Below are 26992 nucleotides of genomic sequence, written 5' to 3'. Positions count from 1 at the left end.
ATAGAACTAGGACAAATAATTCTAAAATTTGTCTGGAACCACAAAAGCCCTCAAATAGCTATAGCAATCTTGAAAAAAACTGGAGGTATCACAATCCCAGATTTCAAAACATATTACAAAACTGTAGTAATTTAAACAGTATGGTACTGGCACAAAAAGAGACACATAGATCAAGAGAACAAGATAGAGAGCCCAGAAATAAATCCACACCTATATGGTCAATTAATTTACAACAAAGGAGGCAGGATTATACAAGAGGGAAAAGACAGTCTTTTCAATAAATGGTGTTGAGAAAACTGGACAGCTACATGCAAAAGAATGAAACTTGTCTTTCTTACACCATACACAAAAATAAACTCAAAATGGATTAAAGACCTAAATGTGAGACCTGAAACCATGGAATTCCTGGAAGAAAACACAAGCAGTAATCTCTTGGAAATCGCCCCTAGCAACATATTTATGGATAGGCCTCCTCAAGCAAGGGAAACCAAAGCAAAAACAAACTATTGGGACTATACCAAAACAAAAAAGGAAACACAGCAAAGGAAACATCAACCATCAAAAAGGGAACCTACTCTATGGGAGAAGATATTTGCAAATGATATATCCAATAAGGGGTTAATATCCAAAATATATACAGAAGTTATACAATTCAACACCAAAAAAAAAATCCGACTAAAAGATAGGCAGAGGACCCAGACATTTTTTCAAAGATGTTCAGAGGGTCAACAGACATATGAAAAGATGCTCAACATCACTAATCATCAGGAAAATGCAAATCAAAAACACAGTGATATAACCTCACACCTGTCAGAATGACTAAGTATCAAAAAGATAAGAAATAAGTGTTGGCGAGGATATGGAGAAAATGGAACCCTAGGGCACTGTTAGTGGGAATGCAAACCGGTGCCACTGTGAAAAATGGTATGGAGATTCCAGTGCTTGTCATTCTAATTGTCATATCTCATTCAAAAAGATAAATGCACCCCTATGTTTACTGCAGCATTATTTACAATAGCCAAGATATGGAAGCAACCCAATGTCCATCAATGGGTGGATGGATAAAGAAAATGTGAAGTCACACACACACACGAATATTACTCAGACATAAAAAAGAATGAGATATTGCCATTTGGGACAACACAGATGGGTTTACAGGGCATCATGCTAAGTCAAGTAAATCAGAGAAAGACAAATACCCTATGATTTCACTTATATGTAGAATCTAAAAAACAAAGAAACAAACCCAGTAAACTCTTAAAAACAGAGAACAAACCAGTAATTACCAGGCAGGTAGAGGGATAGGCCAAATACACAAACGGAATTAAGTACAAACTCCAGTTATAAAATAAGTAAGTCACGGGAATGAAAAGCACTGCATAGGGAACATGGTGACATGGTGACAAATGGTGACTACGCTTATCATGGTGAACACTGAATAATGAATAGAATTATTGAATCAATATGTTGTACACCTGACACTAATAGAACACTGTTAATTAAACTTCAATTTTTAAAAATTGCATATTCAGGTTCAATCTTGTCCTAATTTTTCATAAACCCTCTCCCATACAAAAATTTCCAAACCCCTGAATTTTTAAATTTGGCAAGAGGTTAATACAAATATATTTTGAAGGGGAGGGGGTGGGGGGATGGGTTAGCCTGGTGATGGGTATTAAGGAGGGCATGTTCTGCGTGGAGCACTGGATGTTATGCACAAACAATGAATCATGGAACACTACATCAAGAACTAATGATGTAATGTATGGTGATTAACAATAAAAAAATAAAAAAAAACATATATTTTGAAGTCTTCCAAAATATTCTACTAGAGCTTTTATTGCTTAAGGACCTTTGAGGCAAAATGTTCGGAATTATATCCTGATGACACGTTCTCAGTTAACTGCTGATTTTCTCAACACATTAAGCAGACGGTGATGATGGAGGAAACACTGGAGTTAGAACCAGAAAACTCGTATTAGTGTTTCTGTTTGGACTGTTTATTAGATGCATGGTCTTGGACAAGCCACTTTACTTCCGTGAACTTGTTTCATATATAAAATAAGAACAACAATGCCTTTCTCATTATATTGCCCCATAAAATGGACAGTTCCCCCCTTCAGAATGTCAAGACTGCATCTGACATTCTCAGCCACTCCTTCACTCTGAAATCCTCCTCCCTCAGCTCCACGGTGCTGCTCTCCCTGTTCTTCCATGTCTCTGACCATTCCTTCTGTCTCCTCTGAGAGCTTCTCGGACTCTCTCCGCTTCTTCGATGCTCTCTGCCCACACGTTTCAGTCTTTGCCCTTTTCTTCTCGCTCTACACTTTTTATTCGGTGATGTCATACACTTTGGTAGTTTGCACTGCCTCGTGAGCCTCATCTCTGTCTACATCTTCCTATCACCCACATGGAAAAACTGGTACGCCTCAAGCCTTTGCACAGCTAGCTCCCTCAGCCTCAAGTTCTGCCCATTCCCTTATCTGTTAGCTAACTCCTACTCATCTTTTAGGTCATAGATAGTCATTTTTCTCCAGCAAGTCTTCCTTGACTCCACAAGACTGGATTATGTGCTTCTCCCATGTGTATTTACATTGCACCCACATGCTTACCCTGACTCTAGCATTTACCATAACGTATGGTAAGGAACCACTTTCTTGACTCCCTCTCTACCAGAATGTGAGCTCTTTGAGAGTACAGACTGTAGTTTATGCATTACTGTGTCCACAGCCTGTGGCATGTGCCTGGCATACAGAAGACATATGTAATAATTGTTTACTGCATAAGTAAATCCTGCCAACTTCAAGGTGAAGCACTTTAGAAACAGTTAAAAATTGTCTGGATATAATGTATTACTATCATTATGATTTTCTTCATGCAGGAATACAATATAAATAGAACACACCATTTATTACACAAATATTTATTAAGCATCTGCTATGTGCCAGGCACTCTGCTGAGCATTGAGAAATACAATTCAATGAATAGCAGATGCTCTCCCTAGTCTCATGCTGTTAACAGTCTCTTGGCCAAAACTCTCAACAAAAGCCTTGAAACAGGATTTTTAATGGTCCAGTCTGCTTTACTATCTACAGACACAGGTAGGATTTGTTTGTTCGTTTGTTCGTTCGTTCATTCATTCATTCGAGGGAGGTGGGGGGGGCAGAGGGAGACAGAGAGAGAGAGAACCTCAAACAGACTACCTGCTGAATGTGGAGCCCAACACAGGGATCGATCTCACGACCCTGAGAGATCATGACCTGAGCTGAAATCAAGAGTCGGATGCTGGGGCACCTGGGTGGCTCAGTTGGTTAAGCATCTGCCTTCGGCTCAGGTCATGATCCTGGGGTCCTGGGATCGAGTCCCGCATGGGGCTCCCTGTTCAGTGGGGAGCCTGCTTCTCCCTCTCCCTGCCTCTCTGCCTACTTGTGCTCTTTCTGTCAAATAAATAAATCTTAAAAAAAAGAATCGGATGCTTAATGGACTGAGCCACCCAGGCTCCCCAACACAGAGTTCTAACATCAACCATCTCTGATACAGAACTGAAAGGCAGCATGCACCATACCCCCACCTTCCAGTTAGATGCCCAAGATAATGACCTCCATCCTCAGACTACTTTTTGTACTTCTCTTATGTCCACCTGTACATCTGGTAGACTTTATGCTCCTTTCCCAGATTACAGCAGATTGGTTCCTTTCCAGTGCCTGCCTCAATGTCATTAAATAATAAATTATAATTTAAAGTAAACCCCCAAAAGCTATCACAGAAAGATTTTTAATATTCATGTAGTAATCATCAAAACTGAGAAGTCTAAAAGATCCCATTCCTTTGACCCAACTTTTATTTCCTTAATGAACTGTTTGTACTTATGTTAAAATCTGCTACTGGATATTTACAGAAGATTTTCAAATTCATCTTTTGGGAACACAGTCTCAAAATCCAAATACCATTCAATTAGACTAATTTTATCATTGCCTCCCACATTCATGCTCTTTAATATGCTATTAGTCAACATTTCACCTACCAGCCTATAAACTCATGTGGAATTTGCCAATTTAGAACAGAGACCCCAAGCCCTCCTTCAATTTCATATAATTATAGTTCCCAGAAATACTCATATATATTTAGTATTCACATGTATTACTGTCATTTTTATTAATAAACTTACAAGATGAGAAGCTATAAAATTCAAAGTATCCACTTTAACAGTTTTCTCTTCTTCAGAATCCTGATAAACATTTTGAGTATCAAGTCTTTTCCATAGGTCCCAGAACCCAAGTGTGGTGAGTACATAAAGTTACCTCAGTTTCTATAGGGAAGCTGTTTTAATGCAGTTTTTTCAAAGTTCTTAACTGATTACATATTATCAGAATAATGATTTTAAGTATTCATGATTAGTAAAATGAGGTTTAAAAAAGTTCCCATAGAAACTTCTAGCCATGATTCCTTTGGTTTCTAATGGGGTAACAAGTCACCATTCCTTATGTCTTCATCAGGCTCACCTACTCAACTATCGCATCCCCTACCCCTCTGTGCTGCTATCACTCGAGCTCTGAGGCTATTAACTGCACAGGGCAGCATGGATCGCAATTAAAATTCTCATCTAGGCTTGTTAGGACTTCTTCAGGCTCTCTCAGACCTGGTTTCCCTTCCCATTCCTTCAACCTCTCACCTAACATACACATGCAATAGCTCATTTCCACCTCCAAGAGGATTCTTTTTTTTTTTTTTAAGTTTTTATTTAAGTAATCTTTTCACCCATTGTGGGGCTCAAACTCCCGACCTCGAGATCAAGAGTTACTCCTCCATCTAAGCCAGCCAGGTGTCCCCTTCCAAGACAATTCTTTTTTTTTTTTTTTAAAGATTTTATTTATTTATTTATTTGACAGAGAGAGAGAGAGAGACAGTGAGAGAGGGAACACAAGCAGGGGGAGTGGGAGAGGGAGAAACAAGCTTCCCAGTGAGCAGGGAGCCTGATGTGGGGCTCAATCCCAGGACTCTGGGATCCTGACCTGAGCCAAAGGCAGACGCTTAACGACTGAGCAACCCAGGCACCCCTCAAGACAATTCTTAAGCCACTTTTACCAGTGAAATATTTTCCCAAACTAATTATAATAGAAATCGTGATTTTCTCCACTAAACCCTAAGCAGGAATGTTTTCTCTCCTTCAGTCTGACACCTCTAAATGTGCTTAGGCTTCTAGGTATACCTGGTATAAACTTTTAAATTTTTTATATGGTTAAACATCCCAGACATATCAGTTCTTTACTTTTATATTAAGGAAATTTCTGACATATACAAAATTAGACAAATATAATGAACCCTCATATACCCATCAAGAAGCTTCAACGATTACTCACTTTTTCCATCATCTTCAACAATACAAAGTCTGTTTCATTTATTTTGTAGTACATCTCTTGCAGCATAACACATAAGTACTTCCTAGGTGTTTTAAATCCTACTGCAGCTGCAACCACCACATCCTAGGTACCACACAGACCATCCTCCTATTCCCTCAGAATCAAAACCCTTAATTCTTGCCTTTTATTCTGTCTTGGGAAGACTTCAAAGTAACTACTCAAAGAAAATCGCTAAGTTCTCATTTGATGAAATCATTAATAAAATTAAGATACATATGAAAATAAAACATAAGGATATTTTTAAAGCTACAGTACATCTCAAGAAAGACCTGGAGTCTCTATACTGATAAAGGAGAAGTGTGGAAAGTAACAACTGAATCCCTATAATGGACCACACAGTAGGTGGTTTGCATGTTATTTCGTAGATATAGGTTAAGAGTGTCATAGAATTAAGAATAAATTGGAAGTCAGACTGATGAATCACAGATCTGTACCCCTGAAACAAATAATACATTATATGTTAATTAAAAATAAACTTTATAAAAGAATAAATTGGAATACCAATCAAAACCACAATGATACCACGTTACACTAGTCAGAATTGGGATAAAATTAACAAGTCAGGAAACAACAGATGTTGGCGAGGATGCAGACAAAGGGGAACCCTCTTACACTGTTGGTGGGAATGCAAACTGGTGCAACCACTCTGGAAAACAGTATGGAGTTTCCTCAAAAAGTTAAAAATAGAGCTACCCTATGACCCAGCAATGGCACTACTGCGTATTTACCCCAAAGATACAGATGCAGTGAAAAGAAGGGGCATGTGTACCACAATGTTGATAGCAGCAATGTCCACAATAGCCAAACTGTGGAAGGAGCCGAGCTGTCCTTCAACAGATGAATGGATAAAGATGTGGTTCATATATACAATGGAATATTACTCAGCCATCAGAGAGGATGCATACCCACCATTTGCATGGACATGGATGAAACTGGAAGGGATTATGCTAAGTGAAATAAGCCAAGCAGAGAAAGACAATTATCATATGGTTTCACTCATACATGGAATATAAAGAATAGTGCAGAGGACAATAGGGGAAGGGAGAGAAAACTGGGAAGAAATCAGAGAGGGAGACAAACCATGAGACTCTTGACTATGCGAAACAAACTGAGGGTTGCGGAAGGGGTGGTTGGGGGGGAAGGGATAACTGGATAATGGGCATTAAAGAGGGTACGTGATATGAGCACTGGGTGTTATACTCAACTAATGAATTACTGAACATTATATCAAAAACTATGATGTACTATGTGTTGGCTAATTGAATTTAAATAAGAAAATAAATTTTAAAAAAAGAATAAATGGGAGAAGATTAAACTAGTTAAAATGAATATTCACTCAAGAAACTTATCTTTCTACAATGTGCTGGACATAGTATAAGGCACTACAAAGATGAAGAGAATAAAGTATCTCTCCTTTTATTTTTTTTAGAGAGGGAGAGGGAGTAAGAGGGGGAGAGGGGGAGAGAGAATCTTAAGTAGGCTTCACTCCCAGTGCAGAGCCCAGCAAGGGGCTCAGTCTCACAACCCTGAGATCATGACCTGAGCCAAAATCAAGATTCGGACGCCTAACTGACTGAGCCACCCAGGCACCCCTAAAATATCTTTTTTATGGAGCTCATAGTCTAGATGGGATAAAAGATAATTACCAATATAATGAGGCTAACATTTTTAGTTAGAAAATGATTCATTTAAATAACATCTGAAAATGTGAACACATATAAAAATAAGTTCTCTGATGTTAAAGAAAAATGCCTCCAGGGACACCTGGGTGGCTCAGTCATTGGGTGTCTGCCTTCAGCTCAGGTCGTGATCCCAGGGTCCTGGAATCGAGCCCCATGTCGGGCTCCCTACTCAGCAGGAAGCCTGCTTCTCCCTCTCCCACTCCCCCTGCTTGTGTTTCCTCTCTCGCTGTGTCTCTGTGAAATAAATAAAAAAAAAAACTTAAAAAAAAAAATCTTAAAAAAAAAAAAGAGACAGATACATTCTCATACCTGCTTCTGCATTCAAAATTGTGATATGTTATTTGGACCGAAGTATTTAAAGATATGGCCTCATACAGAGATATAATTGGAAAAGGAAGGGCTTCATGGGCTCTGAAAGGGTCTTGGGGACTCCCAGGGATTCTGAAAAAACATTCTGAGATTGGCTGAATTATAGGAAAGAATGTTCTATCAAATCATGTCAGTTCTCATTCCTCGACGGGAGTAGTTGGACCGAGCACGCCCTCACGGTTTTAGAATGCTAAATGAAGTTACTTTAATAACTTAATTCCTATAGTCAGTAACCTGAATGCCAAAGGATTTTATATGGGGAATCTCAGAGCCTTTTCCTAATCTAGTCTGAAGTGGCTTTTCTCCTGTCTGCACAGGCAGATGCGATGTTCTTGGCCACCTTCAGGGGGCAGCAGCAACACAACAATTCAGCCGCTCTGCAGGGTTCCAAGTGTTTTAAGATCGCAGGCAAGCCAGATGAATTGTTATGAAGAATGCGTAGAGAGAAAACACCAAAGGATAAGGTAAAACATGTAGCTCATCAGTAAGAGCTTGGTCATAATACAGAAGGCTGGGATGATGAAGGGGTTTAATGATTCCGTTCTAACATATTAATCATTCATGTCAAATGAAGACAACTAAGCACCCATCATAGGTTTCAGAGAGTGTATTGCAATATTACTATAGCCTATAGCATATTACTATACAATTTATCAAAAAGGCTGCATTTTTTTCAAATTTGATATATTTGGTCTGTATTTATAATACCGTATTTTTGTGAAAAGGAGAACGTACTCTGGCAATGGGATACAAAAGGTATGAAAAAACTTTTGAAATCAAGTAACTTTGTTGGGAGAAATAGATGGGACCACAAATGATTATAATACAAAGTATTAAGTGGTATAATAGCAGTATATATACAGGGCTATAGAAACATGGAAAAGTTGTGGAAAAGACAATGGTGGGGTGAAGGAGGGGGTTGGGGTTAAGTTACACAGAGACGGTGACATTTGATTTAAACCTTGAAAGATAAATAGGATTTAAGATAAATAGGATTCCACACATTCAGACAAAAGAAGCAACGTGAACAAAAACACCAATGCCTGATGACCCATTGCAAATTTCGGGAGCTGTAGGTTAGTTACCCAGCAAATCCATGGTGAAACTAGAAAGGCTGGGCAGACTGGGAAGATTCCCGAATGTCCTATTAAGAAAGTTTAGACTTGATCTACTTAGTCCAGGGGCACCTGGGTGGCTCAGTCGGTTAAGCGTCCGACTCTTGGTTTTGGCTCAGGTCGTGATCTCATGGGTCTTGGGATTGAACTGGGTATCCAGTTCTGTGCTCGGCAGGGAGACTGCTTGAAGATTCTCTCCCTCTGCCTCTCCCCCCACTCGCACACATGGGCCCACTCACGTGCTCGCTCTCAAATAAATAAATCTTAAAAAAAAAAAATCACTCAGTCCAACCCCATATAAAAAAATAGGCACCAAGAGATTCAGTGACTTGTCCAGGTTGTAAGTTGTTCAGCCACAGAACAAGGAAGTAGACTCCAGGTTTTTTGACTGTTACTCAACTACTCATTTCACCTTACATTCTCCATTTTTATCTAATTTAAGTACATGAAACATATATATAATATACCCAATGGTAATATTAATACTGGTATCAACAGGCATAGCAATTAGTGAGATAAGCTTCAAGAAGCTTTTGAAAATGACTTAATAGCCTAATAAAATGTGTTCTAGAGTATAATTTTGGGCTGTTATAATTTCCAGGTTGAATATTAAGGTATGAAGCTCAAGCTGTGAGACAATATGTAAGTCTCATAGTAGAATGTAATATTAAGTACAATGGATCAAAAAATATGCATCTAATATTTCTGTTCTAGAATTTCATTGGATCTGACCTCTGTATTTTCTATTAATTTTCCTTGACTTTTTAGACATGCAATTAAAATATTCCAGGAGAGCAAATAATGCAGGAATCAAGAAAAGAATTTTAAATCATAGCTATCATTTATAATAACCATTTCATTGTGTTAATGTTATCTCCTTTCTCAAGGAACAGAATTGTCAAGACGGACAGCTTTAAATCTGCATTTCATTAAACTCAAGTAAATTCTTTGTCTCAACTTTTAAGATGATTTTATTTTTTAAGATTTTGTTTATTTGAGAGAGAGAGGGTGTACAAGAGAGCATGAACAGGAGTAGGGGGAGAGGGAGAAGCAGGCTCCCCACTGAGAAGGGAGCCCGATGTGGGACTCGATCCCAGGACTTCGGGATCATGATCTGAACTGAAGGCAGATGTTTAACTGACGGAGACACCCAGGCACCCCTTTAAGATTTTAGAACACTTAACTATATACCACAAGTAAATGTTAAAACCTATTTCTTCACAGTCTTTGGAAAAAATGTTTTGAGCTTTATAAAATGTGAGCCTAAATTTTTATCATTTTTCACTTTAGCAGAAAAATACACTTAAATACAATGTAGCTTTATTACATTTAGTTAATGAAGATTATAACCTTATAATTTAAAAATATCATAAGGGGTGCCTGGGTGGCTCAGTCGGTTAAGCGTCTGCCTTCGGCTCAGGTCATGATCCCAGGGTCCTGGGATCGAGCCCTGCATTGGGCTCCCTACTCAGCGGGAAGCCTGCTTCTCCCTCTTCCTCTGCCCTCTCCCGCTGCTTGTGCTCTCTCTGTCAAGTAAATAAGATTTTAGAAGATAAATAATTTTTTTAATTTTAAAAGATAAATAAAAATATAAAACCAGTTATTAACCTTATCACAATTCAAAAATATTTTTTCTGTTTGGAATAGTGAGATTGTTTTTCTCCTACCAACAATTCCTCACTGATAACCAAGAATCTTATTTTCAACCTGCTTTGATATTCTTCTGTATTAACAATATATAACACTTTGCACTCATAAGACTGTATGTGACAGTTTCCAAAGAGCATTCACCATACTATAAGCCCCTTAAAAGAATGCTGCTCTACTCTGTTCTTTATCCTTGGTGTCTCACACAACAACTAGGACACAGTACAAACTCAATTCATATTTGAGCAAGTGGATGAATGACAAAGAGGTAACAGGTAAATGGTCTGATCCAAAGTCAGTCCAAGTAAAATTTATGATTAACAGCTCCAAAAAGAGGGCTGACGATGAAGATGCATAAATGAATGAATAGAAAATAAAATCGAGTGGGTTTACATTAAGCTAGGTATCATGAAAAACCAGAAGTTGGTTTCACAAGCACATGGACATGGTACTCTCTGGAGGAGACTGGGCCTCCTCACCCTCTCTGGGAATGGGCAGACCCAGGCCTCTGGCTCCAAACAAAGGGAGGGTGAGGAGGCAGAAGAGGAAGAGTAGTTAGCTCCTCTTTATGGCCAATCTCTAGGGGTTAAAAAAAAAAACTCTCCTAAACACTTCCAGGGTGGAGAGAGATGAGGAGTATTTTAAGAGTTCCTACGAAAGATTTCTTCCCCAGAAATACCTACCCTACGCTTTCTGAAATCCCACCAGTTAAAATGTTTTAGTTAGTATACATGGTCTCTTCCAGCTCCAATTGACATGAGCAATTAGTGTCAATGAATGTTAACCTCTTCTCATTGCCATGATCACATTATTTAAGAGAAGGATTGCTGACCCAAATATATCTACAACATTTCAAGTGCAGGTCCCTGATGCCGGGTCCAGACTCTCCATCCTATCACGGCTTCAGACTTGCCTCATACGGACATCAGGGGACTGCTGCATCATACTCCAGTGTCTAGGGTCAGGCAAAGTAAATGGAAGTTAAGGTAAGGTAGTGTCACTGACAGGTAACGTGAGCAAGTGACAGCCGGTTGTAAGGTAACAGGGAATGATGGCGACAGTGTCAGAAGGGGTATGTGTGCCCTGAGGGGGAAGCAAGTGCTCAGTCCCGGGGTACTGCTGCTATGCAGAAATGAACCAGTTTTTCAGGAGACGCTAGAAATCCTTATCATAAAATATACGAATTTGTAAGCATGGCCATGGCTGCAGGTGGCTTTCTGGCTGCTAATCTGTGGCCCCTGATCTAAAGGAACAGGCGGCACTGAGAAAATGGAGAGACAAAGGGAGGCCTAGTTTGGCCTGAAAGAAGGAGGCACAGTTAAGGGGGAGGAAAGGACAAAAAAGAGGCATAGAAAAGAAGGCAGAAGTCGAATTTCACCAACCTCAAAATGTGGCCCAGGGAGCCCCAATCTGCCTTCTAATCTCACAGTAAAAGGGAGGAGAGGACAAGAAGGAAAAAAAAAAAAGGGAGGTGTGGGGAGAAAAAGAAGGGGTACTGAACACTTACTGGATGGCAGATACTGCACCCGGGGCTTGCACACACGGCTTCCCAGAGATCCGGCAACCCAAGAAAAAATTCCTGTGCACGGGGGAAAAGGAGGAAACATATCAAAACACTAACGGTACATGTGTCCTGTTTTGAAAGTCCCCCTTTCCATTCTTGATCATTTTTAACCATAAATATAATATGGTTATATTAACTTTAGAACAAAAAACAAATTTTACTAGAAGTAAGTTGGATTTCAGGGTAAAAATCCACTCATCCTAGAGTGTAGAAAGTATAGTACCCTAAGTCCAGCCAAACTATGCACTGAATATTTAAATAGAAAGAGAAAATAAAACAATTCCAAGTGTATGTAAAGAATATGTAATTTTGCAATTACAAAACCAGAAGAGAGCATGAAAGAAATTACACAGGTAATATAAACCACAAATTGATTAAACAAGAACAGAAATAGGTGAAATTATTAAGAATGTTGTAGGTCATTTTCCCTCTAGACTACCAAGATATTTTTTGTGTGTATATGGCCTATATACTATAAAATGTACTGACTCATCTCTTCCATAAAAACTTTTAGACATCTGCCCGTCTATTACATCCTTTTCTACATTTACTGCACTGTTTTCTTTCTTGTAGGCATGTGTTTTTATTTAAACAATACCTTTATTTGCCTTCAGGGTGTTTCAAAAATAGTTTTTTTTTCCTAATTGAAGTATGTCATTTTAGGTCACTCGGGTTCTAAGCAATCTAAATCTCCAATTAATCTCTTCAAAATATACATCCTCAGTTTTCATTCTGTTCACAAATGAAACCCTAACCTAAATACTTCAAGTATAATTTCAGGGGAAAAATACTGTTCAAAAGCCTAGATAACATATTCCTCTGTTGATGCTAAATATAGCCAGCCATCTCAAGATGACATATATTTGACAATGATCAATCTTACATATCAAATTTTCAAAAATAGCACAGATTCCATTGAAAGTGAGCAAGAAAAATTGCTATTCACTACAGTTCAGCCTAAAATGGATGTAGAAATGTGAATCTTCTATTAAAACTGAATTACACCAATCCTGTGTTGAGGGAAACTGGATTTAAAAGAATTTTGTTGTGGTTTTTGCTCAGGGCTCCTTAAGGAAGTTGTTACAGATAAAATACACAATTCCCCACATTTTTATTTAAATTATGCCAGTCAAAATATAAAAGATCTTGAAAAATAGGGGGCTAATACCTGTGAGGATGAATCTTAACTAATTATATTAAATAATCAAATTTCATTTATATCAAACACATCTCCCCAGAAAACTGTCGCTCAATCATGCACTTTTCCACACCTCATTTTTCGCACACCTCAAACTCAAAAGAATTTCAGAGACTTACGTGTATTTTGAGTTTTCTTATGGCAGTTCTTTAAGCTGTACAAGGTCTGGGCGCGGGGGGCGGGGGGATAATGAGATTCGCTTAATGACGTGTGACTAAGATGGTATAAATACTCAGGTTTACTTAATGGTACTACCAAACACATAGTTATGTTGTGACTCGCAGGCCAATGGGCCCGTTACATGAATTCATTAAGAAAATTTAGCTGATGAATGATGCTCCCATTGCTTTGCAAATAGAACTATTTCTTTCTTAAGGCTTACTTACATTTTTCTACCTGCCTCTTTCCCTAGGACAGACATTTTGTTAGGACATCTCTTGATGCTATTTTTACCTTGTTCTCGCTCTCTCTCCACCGCACCCTCCCCCCAACTCTTTGTTCGCGTTATGGACCTTAAATAAATACCAAATGAAGACCTCGAAGCCATTGCGATAATCAACTAACCTCTCAACTCGGTTATTTTCTTTCAAATGCCAATACATTTTTAGCATTGTGGAGCGTTTCACAGTTTACAGTTGGAATGGCTTCGCATTTTCAAAAAGCATAGGGACAAGGGAGGTCTCAAGAGGTGACCACGTTTTGCACTCCAACTTCCAACTGTAGCTGCGCCACCCCAACATCCCACCTCGGACAAAATCGCCCCAAAACATACTTTGGAGGGAGGGGGATAGACGATAGGCTGTTAAATCCCATTTTACTCCTCAGCCTCCGCAGTGACAGACCGGGAGTGGTTTCTCTTAAAAAACAGCAGGCATCAGGGCGCCTCGGTGGCTCAGTCCTTAAGCGCCTGCCTTCAGCTCAGGTCATGATCCCAGGGTCCTGGGATCGAGCCCCACATCGGGCTCCCTGCTCTGCGGGAGGCCTGCTTCTCCCTCTTCCACTCCCCCTGCTTGTGTTCCCTCTCTCGCTGTGTCTCTCTCTGTCAGATAAATAAAATCTTAAAAAAACAAACAGCAGATATCGCGGGCGGAGACCGAGACCGCGCTGGGGGCACGTGGTGAGTGGGGGACGACACCGAACTTTATACCTGCTTGGACCCCAAGGGTAGAGCGAAGGGACTGCACCCACTCCGCGCGCTCGCGGAGGGCTCTTCCCTGCAGGAGTGGAGATAGCACCCGAACGCAACTCGGCCGACCGGCACGAGCGGGGCTGAAAGCAGGAGTGCAGGGCGACGCGCAGACCTGGGCCGCCACCCCGCCGAGCCCGCAGGGCGTCCCTCGCTGGGGCCGGGCCGCCCGCGCCGCCACAGCTGGCAGCAGCCCCGCGCGCTCGGGTACTGCGGCCGCAGCCCTGCCAGGAGCCGGGAGCAGGGCGCTTCTCCCTGCGGCCCCCGCCCCCGCAGGGGGGCAGGGGGGACCCGACACCTCCGGGCCCCCGCCGCCCCCGCCCCACGTTCCCCGACTCCTCTCACCCGCCAGGAGCCGGCGACAAGCGAGTGTCCTCGTTGCGCGCGGAGAGGCTGTGCGCGTCCTGCGCCTGGGTGTGGGCGGGGGTCTGGGCGCTCCGGCCGCTGCCGCTGCCGCTCCGGCCGCTGGGAGCCCTCTGGCCGCCGCCGCCGCCGCCGCCGTCTCCACCAGCAAGTTTCCATAAAAGTCCTGGTGCGCAGCTTGTCCCCGCATTCCAGGCGGGCCCAGTGCCGGCTGCAGCTGTTCCAGAACACTAGGCCAGTTCCCCCCACCCCCACCCCCGCCGTAGCGCCCGGAGAGGCGCGGGGGGCGGGGGGTGTCGGGGAGGGAGCCGGGAGAGAGGGCGGTGGCTGCCAACTTTCCGCCAGAACCTGCGTGTCGCCCGACTCTGGATCGCTGAGCCTTTCACATGGGGTCAGCCTCCACCTCCCGGCAGGGGCCGGGGACGGAAGGCCGCCTCCCCAGTGGGAAGGGAGTGCTGTTGGAATGGGATTCGTAGTCAGGCTGGAGCTGGCTCCCCCCACCCACAGCCGGTTTGCCCTGGGGCCCACTTCTCTGGGCGACTCTTCCAGTCCTGGTTTCTAACCAAGACGCCGAGCCACTACCTTGTCTTCACCCAAAGCATGACCTTGGGCCAATTTTTCTTTTATTGCTGAGACCATAGGGCAGCAGTCCGGGCCCCCTTTGTCTGCCTGTGGCTGTCCTTTCCTTGGCTCTCCTCTTTAACTCCAAGGAGGGTGGTGATAGAGAAAAGTGGAAGGAGAAGGGGAAGGGAGGGGAGGAGGTTTAAAAAAAACAAAAAACCTAAAAGCAAATCATACTTATATAATCTTCCACCTTTCCTTAGTTGAGGGCAAGTCATCTCTGGTCCTTCTAAACCTACATCAAGGCACCTGCGAATATTAGCACCCAAGGGCCTTTTCAACCTGGACCTCAAGCCTGTCAAATAAACCCATCACATCAGACAACCCATATTAAAACCCGAAATGCTCATCCAGAGGGGAAATTTTTCTGGTGGGGGAGAGTTTCAGTTCTTCGCTGCATGCAGAAAATAAATAATAAAAGATAGATGAAAGAAAAGAAAAAAATTTAAATTGAGCTAGCATCCACAGAGATACACCATGGACAACCACTTCCAACTTGGAGCTCTGGGCAGAATGTGGTGCTCAGGCTATATTTTCAGGGGTATTGAGAAGGCTTTCTAACTCTCAGCTGTAACTTTTCTTCTCCACTCCATCCCCATACATTATTTACTCAGGATAGAAATTCTTTTAAAAGGTGTAAGCTATTCATTCTTCAATTAGAGAAAAGTTCCAGATTGGTAATTAAAACAGCTGTTTAAACTTAATCTAATATAGACAGGTGGGTGGATGACCCAGCTCACCCCGCCCCCTTGCTCCCTTCAATACCATCATCCTGACCTTTAGTTCATGGAACTTTCCAGCTTCAGGGCCTTTGCACAAGCTGTTCCCTGCATGAAATCCTCTTTCCCCCACTCCCCACCTACCTAACTTCGGTATAAGCTTTTGTTGTCCACTTAGATGATGCTTTCTCAGAGAAACCTTTTTTTCACTCCCAATCTGTCAGTGTCCCCTATTATAAACTCTCATTCCACCCCTTTTCTCCCTACACTTTTCAACTTCTAAGGATACATTTATTTTCATGACTTAAAGTAATGAGTAGAAGCTCTCTTAACACATATCCACTCAGTGGATTCACCAGATTAAACAGAGTGCTCCATTTTTTCCTACAAAACTCTGATAGCTACCCACAGCATGCAAGGCCTGTTTCTTCTTTTGCCAACTCATTATTCATTCATTCATTCATTCAACAAATACACAGTTCTAGATACTGATACAGCAGTAACAAAGCAAATAAAAAGCTCTGCCATCATGGAAGAGACATTTTGTGGAAGGGGGCAGACAATGAGCAAATAAACTATGTACTTAGGGATATGCACGATGGATAAATCCAGAGCAGGAAAGTAGGGAAAGCCGTGAATGGGGCAGGTGGATACTGAGGGGACAGCCTCATTATAGATCATTCCTAAGGAAAGTGAGATGGTGAGCTAGGTAAATCTCTGCAGATGCAGAACATGAGTCATGTAAATATCTGGAAACACATGGGGGAAAGGGGTCCAGGGAAAGATTATAAAAAGCCCGAGGAGGATCCTGACATGTTCTAGGAAGAGCAAGGAGGCTTGTGCGGGTGAAGCTGGGCAAGCAAAGGGGGAAAGAGGAAGCGGAGTGGGGTAGGACATGGCTGGTGAACCCTTTTGCCCAACGTTGGAAGGACTTTGGCCTTTAACGTGGGTGGCCATGGTGTTTTGAACGAAGTAGTGACACGATCGGACATATCTTTAACACATTCACTCTGGCTGATGTGCTGCAAATACACTAAATGAAGCAGGGAGACCAGCTGGGAGGCTTCCAAAATAGCCGGGCTGGCAGGTGATGGGAGTTTGGACCACAGTGATGCCTGTGAAGATAGTGAGACGTGCTCAACACTTTTTTTTTCTTGGTACATTTTAAGAAGTAGAACTGGTAGATTTTGGCAACATATTCAACATGTGGTGTGAGGACCAAGTTTTTAGCCTAGAAGAATGGAGTTGTCATTTGCTGGGATGAGAAAGACTGGCAGGAGGAGGTTAGACAGGTATAGTCAGGAGCTTAGTTTGGACAAGCTAAGTTTAAGACTATTGGAAATCAAAGATTTGCCAATTTGTATGAACATTCCTCATATACCTCATATACCTGAGTCACTTGGGCTTGTTCTCCCACTTGATTGTATCAGTTGCATGCTATCGAAATGACATCAACATTACAAAAGGCAGAAATATAAAGGCAAAATGAGTTATGGTTTTATAAAAGCTAGGATGAAAGCTTTAAAGACTTGATAAATAGATGATAAAAATTACCATCGAGCTAGATGTGGGAAAGACAAATATATAAAATTGGGTACAAAATTATAAAAACTAGGGGGATTCAGTATACATTTTTTAAATTTTTTTATTGTTATGTTAATCACCATATATTACATCATTAGTTTTTGATGTAGTGTTCCATGATTCATTGTTTGTGCATAACACCCAGTGCTCCATGCAGTACGTGCCCTCTTTAATACCCATCACCAGGCTAACCCATCCTCCACCCCCCTCCCCTCTAGAACCCTCAGTTTGTTTTTCAGAGTCCATCATCTCTCATGGTTCGTCTCCCCCTCTGACTTACTCCCCTTCATTCTTCCCCTCCTGCTATCTTATTTTCTTTTTTCTTAACATATGTTGCATTATTTGTTTCAGATACATTGCTTTTCATGTAAATTTTTTCTCCTTCAAAAGTAAGGGAAACTGGAAATCCCAGATGATGATTTAGCGGTGCAGTTTATACAACAAAGATACCTCAGAACACTGAATGGATCCATATTCCAAGTAAAGGCCTTGACCCTACATCAAGACTGCTCAAAGAAAAAGGTCTACCTTAACTAGATATAGTGTATTATCATTCCTTATGGTGGTGTCCAGCCACTAAGATGACCCCAAATGATCCCACCTTTTAATATTCACCTCCCACATTGTGTCAAAAAGGTGGTCTGTATGATCACTATAACACGATATGTTAGCATGGTATGATGGTATGTCACTTCCAAGTCTAGGTTATAAAAGATACTGGGTCTTTTGCCTTGATACCTCTTGGATTACTCAATTTGGGAGATGCCAGCAGTTTTTTTTTTTTTTTAAAGATTTTATTTATTTATTTGAGAGAGAGAGAATGAGAGATAGAGAGCACGAGAGGGAAGAGGGTCAGAGGGAGAAGCAGACTCCCTGCCGAGCAGGGAGCCCGATGCGGGACTCGATCCCGGGACTCGATCCTGGACTCCAGGATCATGACCGGAGCCGAAGGCAGTCACTTAACCAACTGAGCCACCCAGGCGCCCGATGCCAGCAGTAGTTTTAAAGAGACTCAGGGAGCTCTGTTATGAGGCCCATATGGCAAGGACCTAACGCCCCAACAACAGCCATGTGAGTGAGCAAATCTTGACAGCAGATCTTCCAGTCCTGGTCAGACCTTCAAATGGCTGCAATCCCAGGAGAGACCCTGAGCCACAACCACCAGCAACAGCCATTCCGGGATTCCTAACCCTCAGCAACTGTGTGAAATAATGTTTGTTGTTTTGAGCTGCTAAATTTTGGGATAATTTGTTATGCAGCAGTAGATAACAAACACGCTTGCTTTAACCTACTTTTTTAAATTAGCCACCTTACCACATTAAGGATCTAGTCCTTTTTAAAGCCCGTAGGCCTATTCTCTCACAGTGTTGTAAAAACAAAACAAAACACCCACACAGCAAAGTTCTGGAAATCATATATTTCAAGTGCTTGCAAATGTCAAAGTGCTCCTCTATATTCAAGCATTATGGTATTATTTCAAACATAGCAAATTATAAAAGTTCTGTAATCTCCTATATATAAATGTACTTTGTGAAAGGCTTTTGTGACACACATAAGAGACAGTTAAAAGCAAAAGGTTGAGGTGGTATTTGATGTACCAGTTGCTTTGCTGTGGCTTTTCAGTAAAGAATAAAGCGTCGTAGGAGGGTCTGCTTTACTCTTCTGTACTGGAATTCAGTCCTTCCCTGCACAAACGATGAAGGTTACTTAGAGGTAGGGGAAAAAAAAACAAAAAAACACCTTAGCAGACAAGAGCTGTGCATGATCAAAGATGTCAGCAGCATGAGGAGAGAGGGAGATCAAAGGAGAAGAGGTGGCAGGGTAAAGTATCACAGAATACCGGGTATGAAAAGAAATACTATATAATAAAAGTCAAAAGTGGCATAAGAACAGTAAGGAAGACAGTGGATGAACCAAATGAGTTAATAGAGATTTCCAGCAAAGCCCTACAAATAATATAACAATAAGACACGGAGACGCTTATAGAGACGTATTTTAAACATACCTAAAAATTCAGAGATGTTTAAGGTTCTTATCTTTATTTATTTACTTAAGTAATCTCTACACTCAACGTGGGGCTCAAACTCATGACCCCGAGATCATGAGTCAATACTCTTCCGACTGAGCCAGCCAGGTGCCCCGAAACCCAGAGATGTTTAAAATATACAAAACATGGCATTCGGGCAGTGGGATCGAAGAGGATGGCATGGGACAGCCCGGAGGATGGTAGGTGACAAAGAAAACAGAAGAGGAGGCTGAGGTGCTGCTCCAGCCTCCCATCCATGTCCAGCCCTGTCTCCTCGCTGGGAAGAGTGCCCACAGACTGGGGTGCTTTGGACTGTTTTTCTATCCAGGGAAAGCCGCCTTGCCATCTGGTGCCCCCACGGCCGGCCCGGCAGCAGCCCCTCTCCTTGTATGTGGACTCTGACCAGGAAGTGGGGGGAAATGGGAAGTCTGAATAGGGACGGGTGCACAAACATCAATTAGATAAATGTATATTGTGTTTGATGGCATTCCCAATCCAAACACTTTATTAATTAAAACACAAGTACTCTGGCTTCACTCATCACAGAAATATCTTTTCTCCCACTTCATCCACAGAGGAGACCATGTGCTTTGGCACTTGATTCCAACAGTTCTGCGGTCATCGGCATTTTCTGTGCCCATGTATGTGGTCTAACGAACACTGAGAGCTCCCATATGACAGGGTCTGATGAGACCAGTGTGATCTTGCAAATATATATATATATATATATATATATAAGCATTGTATAACATAGTCAATACATCAGGAAGATGTACCATCACTGTTTTATTTGGCAGTAGGAGAAATACATCCATGTTACAGTGCTTATTTTAGCTAAAGAGCCAGTGCTATTTTTTTTCTGCTACTGTAGTGTTTCACCTGTAAATTATTAAGTACAGTCCCTACATTTAGGAAATAGACACATTTACTAATATCAGCCAAGTAAGGACAATACATGGTTGTTCCAAACTAAGCAAAACATAACATAATAGAATCATTAGGAACAAAGAAAGAATGCCCCTATTTCCACTAATCACAGATTATACAAATTCTTGAGTCTCACAGAGAAACTTCTAAATGTAATTAATCCAAGCAAAAAACAAAAGATTTGAATTCAGCCTAATTCTTATAATCACTTTGAAATGTATATTCCAAATAATTTCCTAATATGTGTTCACATTAAAATAAAAGCAAATTGTCATGAACATAATTTAAAATTTCTGATTATGAAAGGTCACAGAGAAGAAGTATATTAAATGTTACTTTGGCATTCCTATTTCATAGGTTTAAAGGAATAATAAACTAAATTCTTTTGTGATGCAAGTAAGCACTCTTTAGGTAATCATTTAAGCAGAAAATGTGACTTTTTTTTTAATTGAAGTATAGTTGACAATGTTACATTAGTTTCAGGTGTGAAAATGTTACATCTTAAGGCAAGAAAAAGTATGTAAATATTTTTTATAAAGTCAGGTAATTTAACAATAGAATAAAAATAAATGGATGCAAATAAACAGTACTATTTTATGAGAGAAAGTTTTTTGGAGCTGACTATAACCGTATGAAAAACTTGGCTTCTTTTTTTAAAAAAAAATCTCATTTTGACATTTAATAAACATACTGTAAGCCTTAAATGAAGAATTACTAGCTTTTTAGTTGAACAAAAACGTGGAGAAACCAAAATAGAAAGTTACCAAACATAAATCACCTGAACACGGATCTTTTTTCTTCCAGAAAACAAGAGGAAAAACCATTTTCTCAGGATGAATTCAAGGCCCCCCGATTATCACGTACACAGGAAGATGGTCGGTAGTAGGACTGGTGGTGGCAAAGGTGGTTTTCTGACAGTACCAGCGTGAGTGTCTAACAGGGTTTTTTCCTAAAAAACTCTAGACTAGTTTAATCATTTTTTATTATTTATAACACTGCTTTAGTTGCTTAACCCAATTTCAAGGCAAACTGAAATTGGTACTTATGTCCTTAGTACTCTGCTGTGGTCAGAACCATTTTTAAGAGATGTTTCTTTTAAAAAGTTCAAGTTTCTTCCCTTACAATAGAGAGGGTTTTTTTTTTTTTCTTTTCTTATTACCCTGAAATTCTATTTGGTCACTCTTGTCTTTTTTGTTTTTTTGTTTTTTTTTAAAGATTTTTATTTATTATTTGACAGTGAGAGATACAGTGAGAGAGGGAACGCAAGCAGGGGGAGTGGGAGAGGGAGAAGCAGGCTTCCCGCAGAGCAGGGAGCCCAATGCGGGGCTCGATCCCAGGACCCTGGGATCATGACCTGAGCCGAAGGCAGACGCTTAACGGACAGAGCCACCCAGGTGCCCCACTCTTGTCTCTTTTGTCAAAGGCCACAAAGAAAGCATTCTGCTGAAGTAGTAGCTATGTAATTGACCAGAAGCTAATCAAATTCAAACACTGAATTTGACAAACCAGCCTCTTGAATATGGGCAACTTTTTTTTAAGGTGAAGTGAAAAAAGAGAAAAAAAAAACACCTTCTGGAAAGCCATTCATCTTATCTGATGAAACAAATCCCCCAGAGTTATCTTATGTAGTAGCAGCATTATTAAATAGTGCAATTCTTCAAAATAGATTTCAAATAATATCGTCCTCAAATAAAAAAGTAATTAAAAGTTTACTTACAGCTTTGTTTATAAAACCACAGCTTAAAACAGTTAGCTCCCCACAAGAAAATTAATATAAACAATACCTGTCTTGCCTACACAATGATGGGAATGTGTGCATGCATACACACGTGTGTGAATCATTCAAGGCCAATGGTACTTCAACAAGAAGCTAAAAATACAAGATATGAATTAAAAATTAAACAACACATAATGGAATTTTTTAGCTTTGATACTTCTAATGCTATTCCTCCATCAATAATAAGAATTGTGAATAGCCAATTGTTAAATTAAGAATATATGTAAGAAACATCCAGAGCTAAATATCAGAGCAATATTTCATACTGTTTAATGCTGTAACCCACACATTATGGGACACAGTACATGCAAAGAGCATGAAGATTCTGAAACTCATAATTTGTAACTAATATTACATAAATGTGGCACAAATGTAAATTTAAAACCTTAAAAGATTATGCTTTTCTCCCTCACTTTTCCTTTTCTATTCCTTAGTCAGAAACTAGGCACTTTAATCTAAAAATTCATTTTTAAAAAATATATTTTAGATCTTTCTGGGTAACTCCTTCTTGAAATAAATAAAGCCCACCTTAGGAGCAAAATCAATGAATCCAATCTGCTGATATGCTGAGTGAGCCACTTTAAATAAGTGGTATATGATTTAGACACGAAATTAACACAGCTCTGAATGTATCTAATATACTCTGAAGAACCCTACTCATATGAACAACTCATTTGTTCATTTATTTATCATAAAGGACAAGAAATATACCTCCATGCCATTAAAAAATATTTTGTTCTATATTCAGGGGAAAAAAACCTTTAAAACCTCATGAAGATTCAAAGTGTGAGTATTTTTAAAATATGGGCATAATATGACAAATTCCCAGTGTGCTATAAGTTCTACAGAAGGAGAAAGGAGAAATTATTTTACTGTATCCAGATTAATACCTTCAGATATTGGGAAATAGTTTCAAAACTACACACAAAAAATCTTAATTACCTCTCATAGTTAATAAATGTTATCTTTTTAATCAATAATCATTCAAGGGAAAATGCTCTAATCTATAAAAAGATAAAAGAAATTTCTTCAGTCTCGTTATTCTAACTTATAGGACCAACAATGATATATTTTGGAAACTGAGTAAATCTAATGTAAACTTCTCAGAGTCAATTCATTTAAATGTTTTATAATGATACTCAGCCATTACAATTTCTTTGATTCAAACATGAGCAAATGCACAAGCAGTAATGTAAGCAGTACATATTAACACCACTACTGCCTAAACTTGATTGAATAATAAATAACTTTACAATGAAAAATACATTTTCAGGCAAAGTTAAATTTGTTGACACTAGGAGTAATATATTCTTACATAAGGGGGCCACGAAGGTCTTGGCTAAAGTGTATATTTTCAAGGTGCAAAGTATAAAAACAGAGCTTTTGAGAAGGATACTGGACTTTGCAGACAGCTTTGGGACGACAAATCAACTAACTCCCAAGTACTGGTTTCAATTCAAGCAATATTTCTATAAAATATACAGCATTTCATGACTTAAATTATTACCTAAAGACAAGAAAGCGCCACTTTGGATACAGTACACAGGGATTCAACTGACAGAACGTCTGTGTAAATACAGTGCGATCACTCATTCTCTACCAGATGTCTTTTCCCTCCCTGAGTCCATACCCCCCAATTCCTCGTAATACATGGTACAAAATCAATAGTTACCTGAACTATCTCAGAGCACACTCCAATTGTATGGTTTTTATGGTACTTATTGTACTTTGGCTTCCAACAGGCCACTGGACATAACATGACCATGACTACTTAGACAGCTACTTGTATGCCTCAGTGCATCAGCTCCAAGATAGGCCATTAACAGTTCGGTGCGGCGAGTAAGTAACTGCATGAGGTCTTCAGCCAAAGTCTCTATACTGGAATAGCGCACCTTCTCGAAGTCAAAAATGTCTTTGAGAAAGAAAAGAACTTGATTCTGGAAAATGAACATAAAACAAATTGGCACTATCAGACCAAAATTACATTGATCTAAATAGTTACCAATATTGTAACGAGCACTGAATTAGGAGTCAGAAGGCCTGAATGCCAGTACTAGTTTCATATCTCATTGGAAAAGGGACCTTGAACAAGTGATTAAACCTTTCCTAGGTCTCATTTTCTTTTTCTGTAAAATACGGGATACTACCACTTGTCCTTTATACTATTCAGGGCTGACATGATGATGAAAAAAAAATCTGTGGGAAATGCCTGTAAACCTTAAAGCACTGTCTAAATGTAAGGGGCTATTATTAATTCTTTCTCAATAACTGACACTTTCAATGTTACCTCTGAATAGTGGTACTACTCTAAGACAGAAGAGTAAACTATTTCCAATAGTTGTAACTTTTAAGATTTTTTTGGTCTTTTTTTTTTTTTTTTAATTTTAGAGAGAAAGCATGAGCAGGGAAGGGGCAGATGGAGAGGGAGAGGCAGAGAATCTCAAGCAGACTCTGTGCTGACTGTGGAGCCCCACTCGGGGCTTGATCCTATGACCCTGAGATCATGACCTGAACCAAAACCAAGAGTGGGACACTTAACTGACTGAGCCACCCAGGTACCCCTGTAACTTTTAAGTTTTTCTTTTTTTTTAATTTTTAAAAAATGTTTTATTTATTTATTTCTGTGAGAGAGTGAGCACATGAGCACAAGCAGGGGGAGGAGCTGAGGGAGAGGGAGAAGCGGCTCCCCACCGAGCAGGGAGCCTGATGCGGGGCTCGATCCCAGGACCCTGGGATCATGACCTGAGCTGAAGGCAGACGCTTAACCGACTGAGCCACCCAGGCGCCCTAACTTTTAAGTTTTTTTTTTTTTTTTTTTTTTTTTTTAAACTTTTTAAAACCATTTTATTTTATTTATTCTGGGGGGGGAGAGACTCTTTTATTTATTTATTCGACAGAGAGAGAGAGAGAGAGCACAAGCAGGGGGAGTGGGAGGCAGAGGCAGAGGGAGAAGCAGGCTCCCCGCAGAGCGGGGGGAGCCCGATGTGGGACTCGATCCCAGGACCCTGGGATCATGACCTGAGCCGAAGGCAGTCGCTTAACCAACTGAGCCACCCAGGCGCCCCTAACTTTTAAGTTTTAAGTGTATATTTTTCTGTATAGAAAAAACTTAAGATACGTGAAAAATAAAAATTTCAGGTCTCAAACCACTGGAAGATCTGAAGGATATTTCATTTCAGTAAGTTAATACTTATGCTGCAACTCATTCTTTTACTGAAGGTACAGTTGAAATACAGTGTTTTATTAGTTTCAGGTGTACAACACCTGAACAAGTCTACACATGACTCAGTGCTCACCATAGTAAGTGTACTTACCACCCATCACCACACTAGGTTTTTACAGTATTATTGACTATATTCCCTATGCTGTACTTTTCATCCTCGTGACTTATTTATTTTATAACTGGAAGTTTGTATTTCTTACTCCCCTTCACCTATTTTGCCCCTCCTCCCAATCCCCTCTCCTCTGGCAACCACAACTTTGTGCTATTTATGATCCTATATGTTTTTTTGTTCATTTGCTTTGTCTTCTGGTTTCCACATATGAGTGAAATCATGGCATTTGTCTTTCTCTGCCTGACTTATTTCACTTAGCACAATACCCTGTAGGTCCAACCCTGTTGTTGAAAATGGCAAAATCCCCTTCTTTTTTTCTGAAACTCATTTTAAGCAAGTTGTACACCACTAAGTCACAGGCTGTTATGCCATGATGGGGGGGGGGGAAGTAATTCCAAACAACAAAAAACAGAAATACTTAATTTCTATCCCACAGAAATCAAGAGTTAAGAAGTACTAGGAAGGCACACGTCATAGATTTGCTTGACTCTGTACCTGGATGAATTAGCAATCAACCTGTCAAGCCCCATCATTTTATAGATGAAGAAAAGGAGGACAGAGCATGATTTGCCCAGAGTCAGGCTGTTCATTAATGACAAACTTAATTCCCAGTCCAAATTCTTCCCACTAAACACATACCTTACATTTTGGGAGTTCAAAAAAACATGAGTCAAAAATTGATCAGTTTTGAATGATAGTAAAATAAATATTTCCTAAACATTTATATAAATGTTACATTAACAGCACATAAACATAATAATTTAAGTTTTTAAATGAACAGTGAAAATCCAAGCTTTCAGGGGCGCCTGGTGGCTCAGTCGGTTAGGCATCTGCCTTCGGCTCAGGTCATGATCCCAGGGTCCTGGGATCGAGCCCCTCATTGGGCTCCCTGCTCAGAGGAGAGCCTGCTTCTCCCTCTCCCACTCCCCCTGCTTGTGTTCCCTCTCTCGCTGTGTCTCTCTGTCAAATAAATAAATAAAATCTTTAAAAAAAAAGAAAATCCAAACTTTCAAACATCAAAAACTTTCAAATTCATACTTGATTATGTTTACTTTTATTTGCTCCTTGAAACTCAGCCTAAATTCAAGACTATGAAATAATGAGACTTTTCTCGGCACTGTGCCAGGCAGAAAATTCTGCAAGAAGCTGTAACTTGTGTTTTGGCAAACTGCTGATGATAGGATATGACCTTAAACTCCCATGTTAGCTCTCACAACTGGGGTTTTATCATTCATGTTACCTTAAACCAGAACTTCTAAATTGCCCACATGTGCAATAAAGACACATTATTATTTGTTTTGTACATTTCAAAAGAGTCCAGAGGTGAAGAACAACTATCTGTAGCAACTTGATTGTAACAGGGTAACACCCACACAAAACTGCGTATCACACCACACAAAAGCACATATCCATTATACAAGGATTTGATAAGGTGAATGGACTTGCTGAATCTACTCTG

At 40.2% G+C, this 26992-nt stretch overlaps 2 protein-coding genes across 19 annotated transcripts in view; both read right to left on the bottom strand.

The window, feature by feature from the left end:
• The window catches only part of NEXN (nexilin F-actin binding protein), a 47318-nt gene extending 32530 nt beyond the window's left edge, over positions 1–14788 (bottom strand). Inside the window, exons 1-3 of one of the 12 annotated variants that reach the window (XM_027599736.1) lie at positions 14527–14641; positions 13115–13160; positions 11741–11812 (exon numbers count right to left, since the gene is read on the bottom strand). The gene's annotated coding sequence lies outside the window, so the exon portion shown is untranslated. Of the gene's footprint in view, positions 1–11740; positions 11813–12395; positions 12413–13114; positions 13161–13767; positions 13977–14142; positions 14260–14526 lie in introns of those variants that run through there. The other 11 variants (XM_027599747.2, XM_027599804.2, XM_027599730.2 and 8 more) reach the window with 11 other exon arrangements.
• Positions 14789–18445: 3657 nt separating this feature from the next.
• Positions 18446–26992, bottom strand: part of MIGA1 (mitoguardin 1) — a 91677-nt gene continuing 83130 nt past the window's right edge. For 3 of the 7 annotated variants that reach the window (XM_027619024.2, XM_027619060.2, XM_027619050.2), the window contains one exon: positions 20266–24135. In XM_027619024.2, the coding sequence (XP_027474825.1) occupies positions 23917–24135 (219 nt within the window). In that variant the 3' untranslated portion in view covers positions 20266–23916. Of the gene's footprint in view, positions 19154–20265; positions 24136–26992 lie in introns of those variants that run through there. The other 4 variants (XR_003524197.2, XR_003524196.2, XM_027619039.2 and 1 more) reach the window with 4 other exon arrangements.

Source organism: Zalophus californianus, chromosome 4 (genome assembly GCF_009762305.2).
Source record: "Zalophus californianus isolate mZalCal1 chromosome 4, mZalCal1.pri.v2, whole genome shotgun sequence".
Taxonomy (NCBI): Eukaryota; Metazoa; Chordata; class Mammalia; order Carnivora; family Otariidae; genus Zalophus; species Zalophus californianus.
Note: the sequence above shows the minus strand (reverse complement) of the source record. Positions and strands in the feature narration are given on the sequence as shown.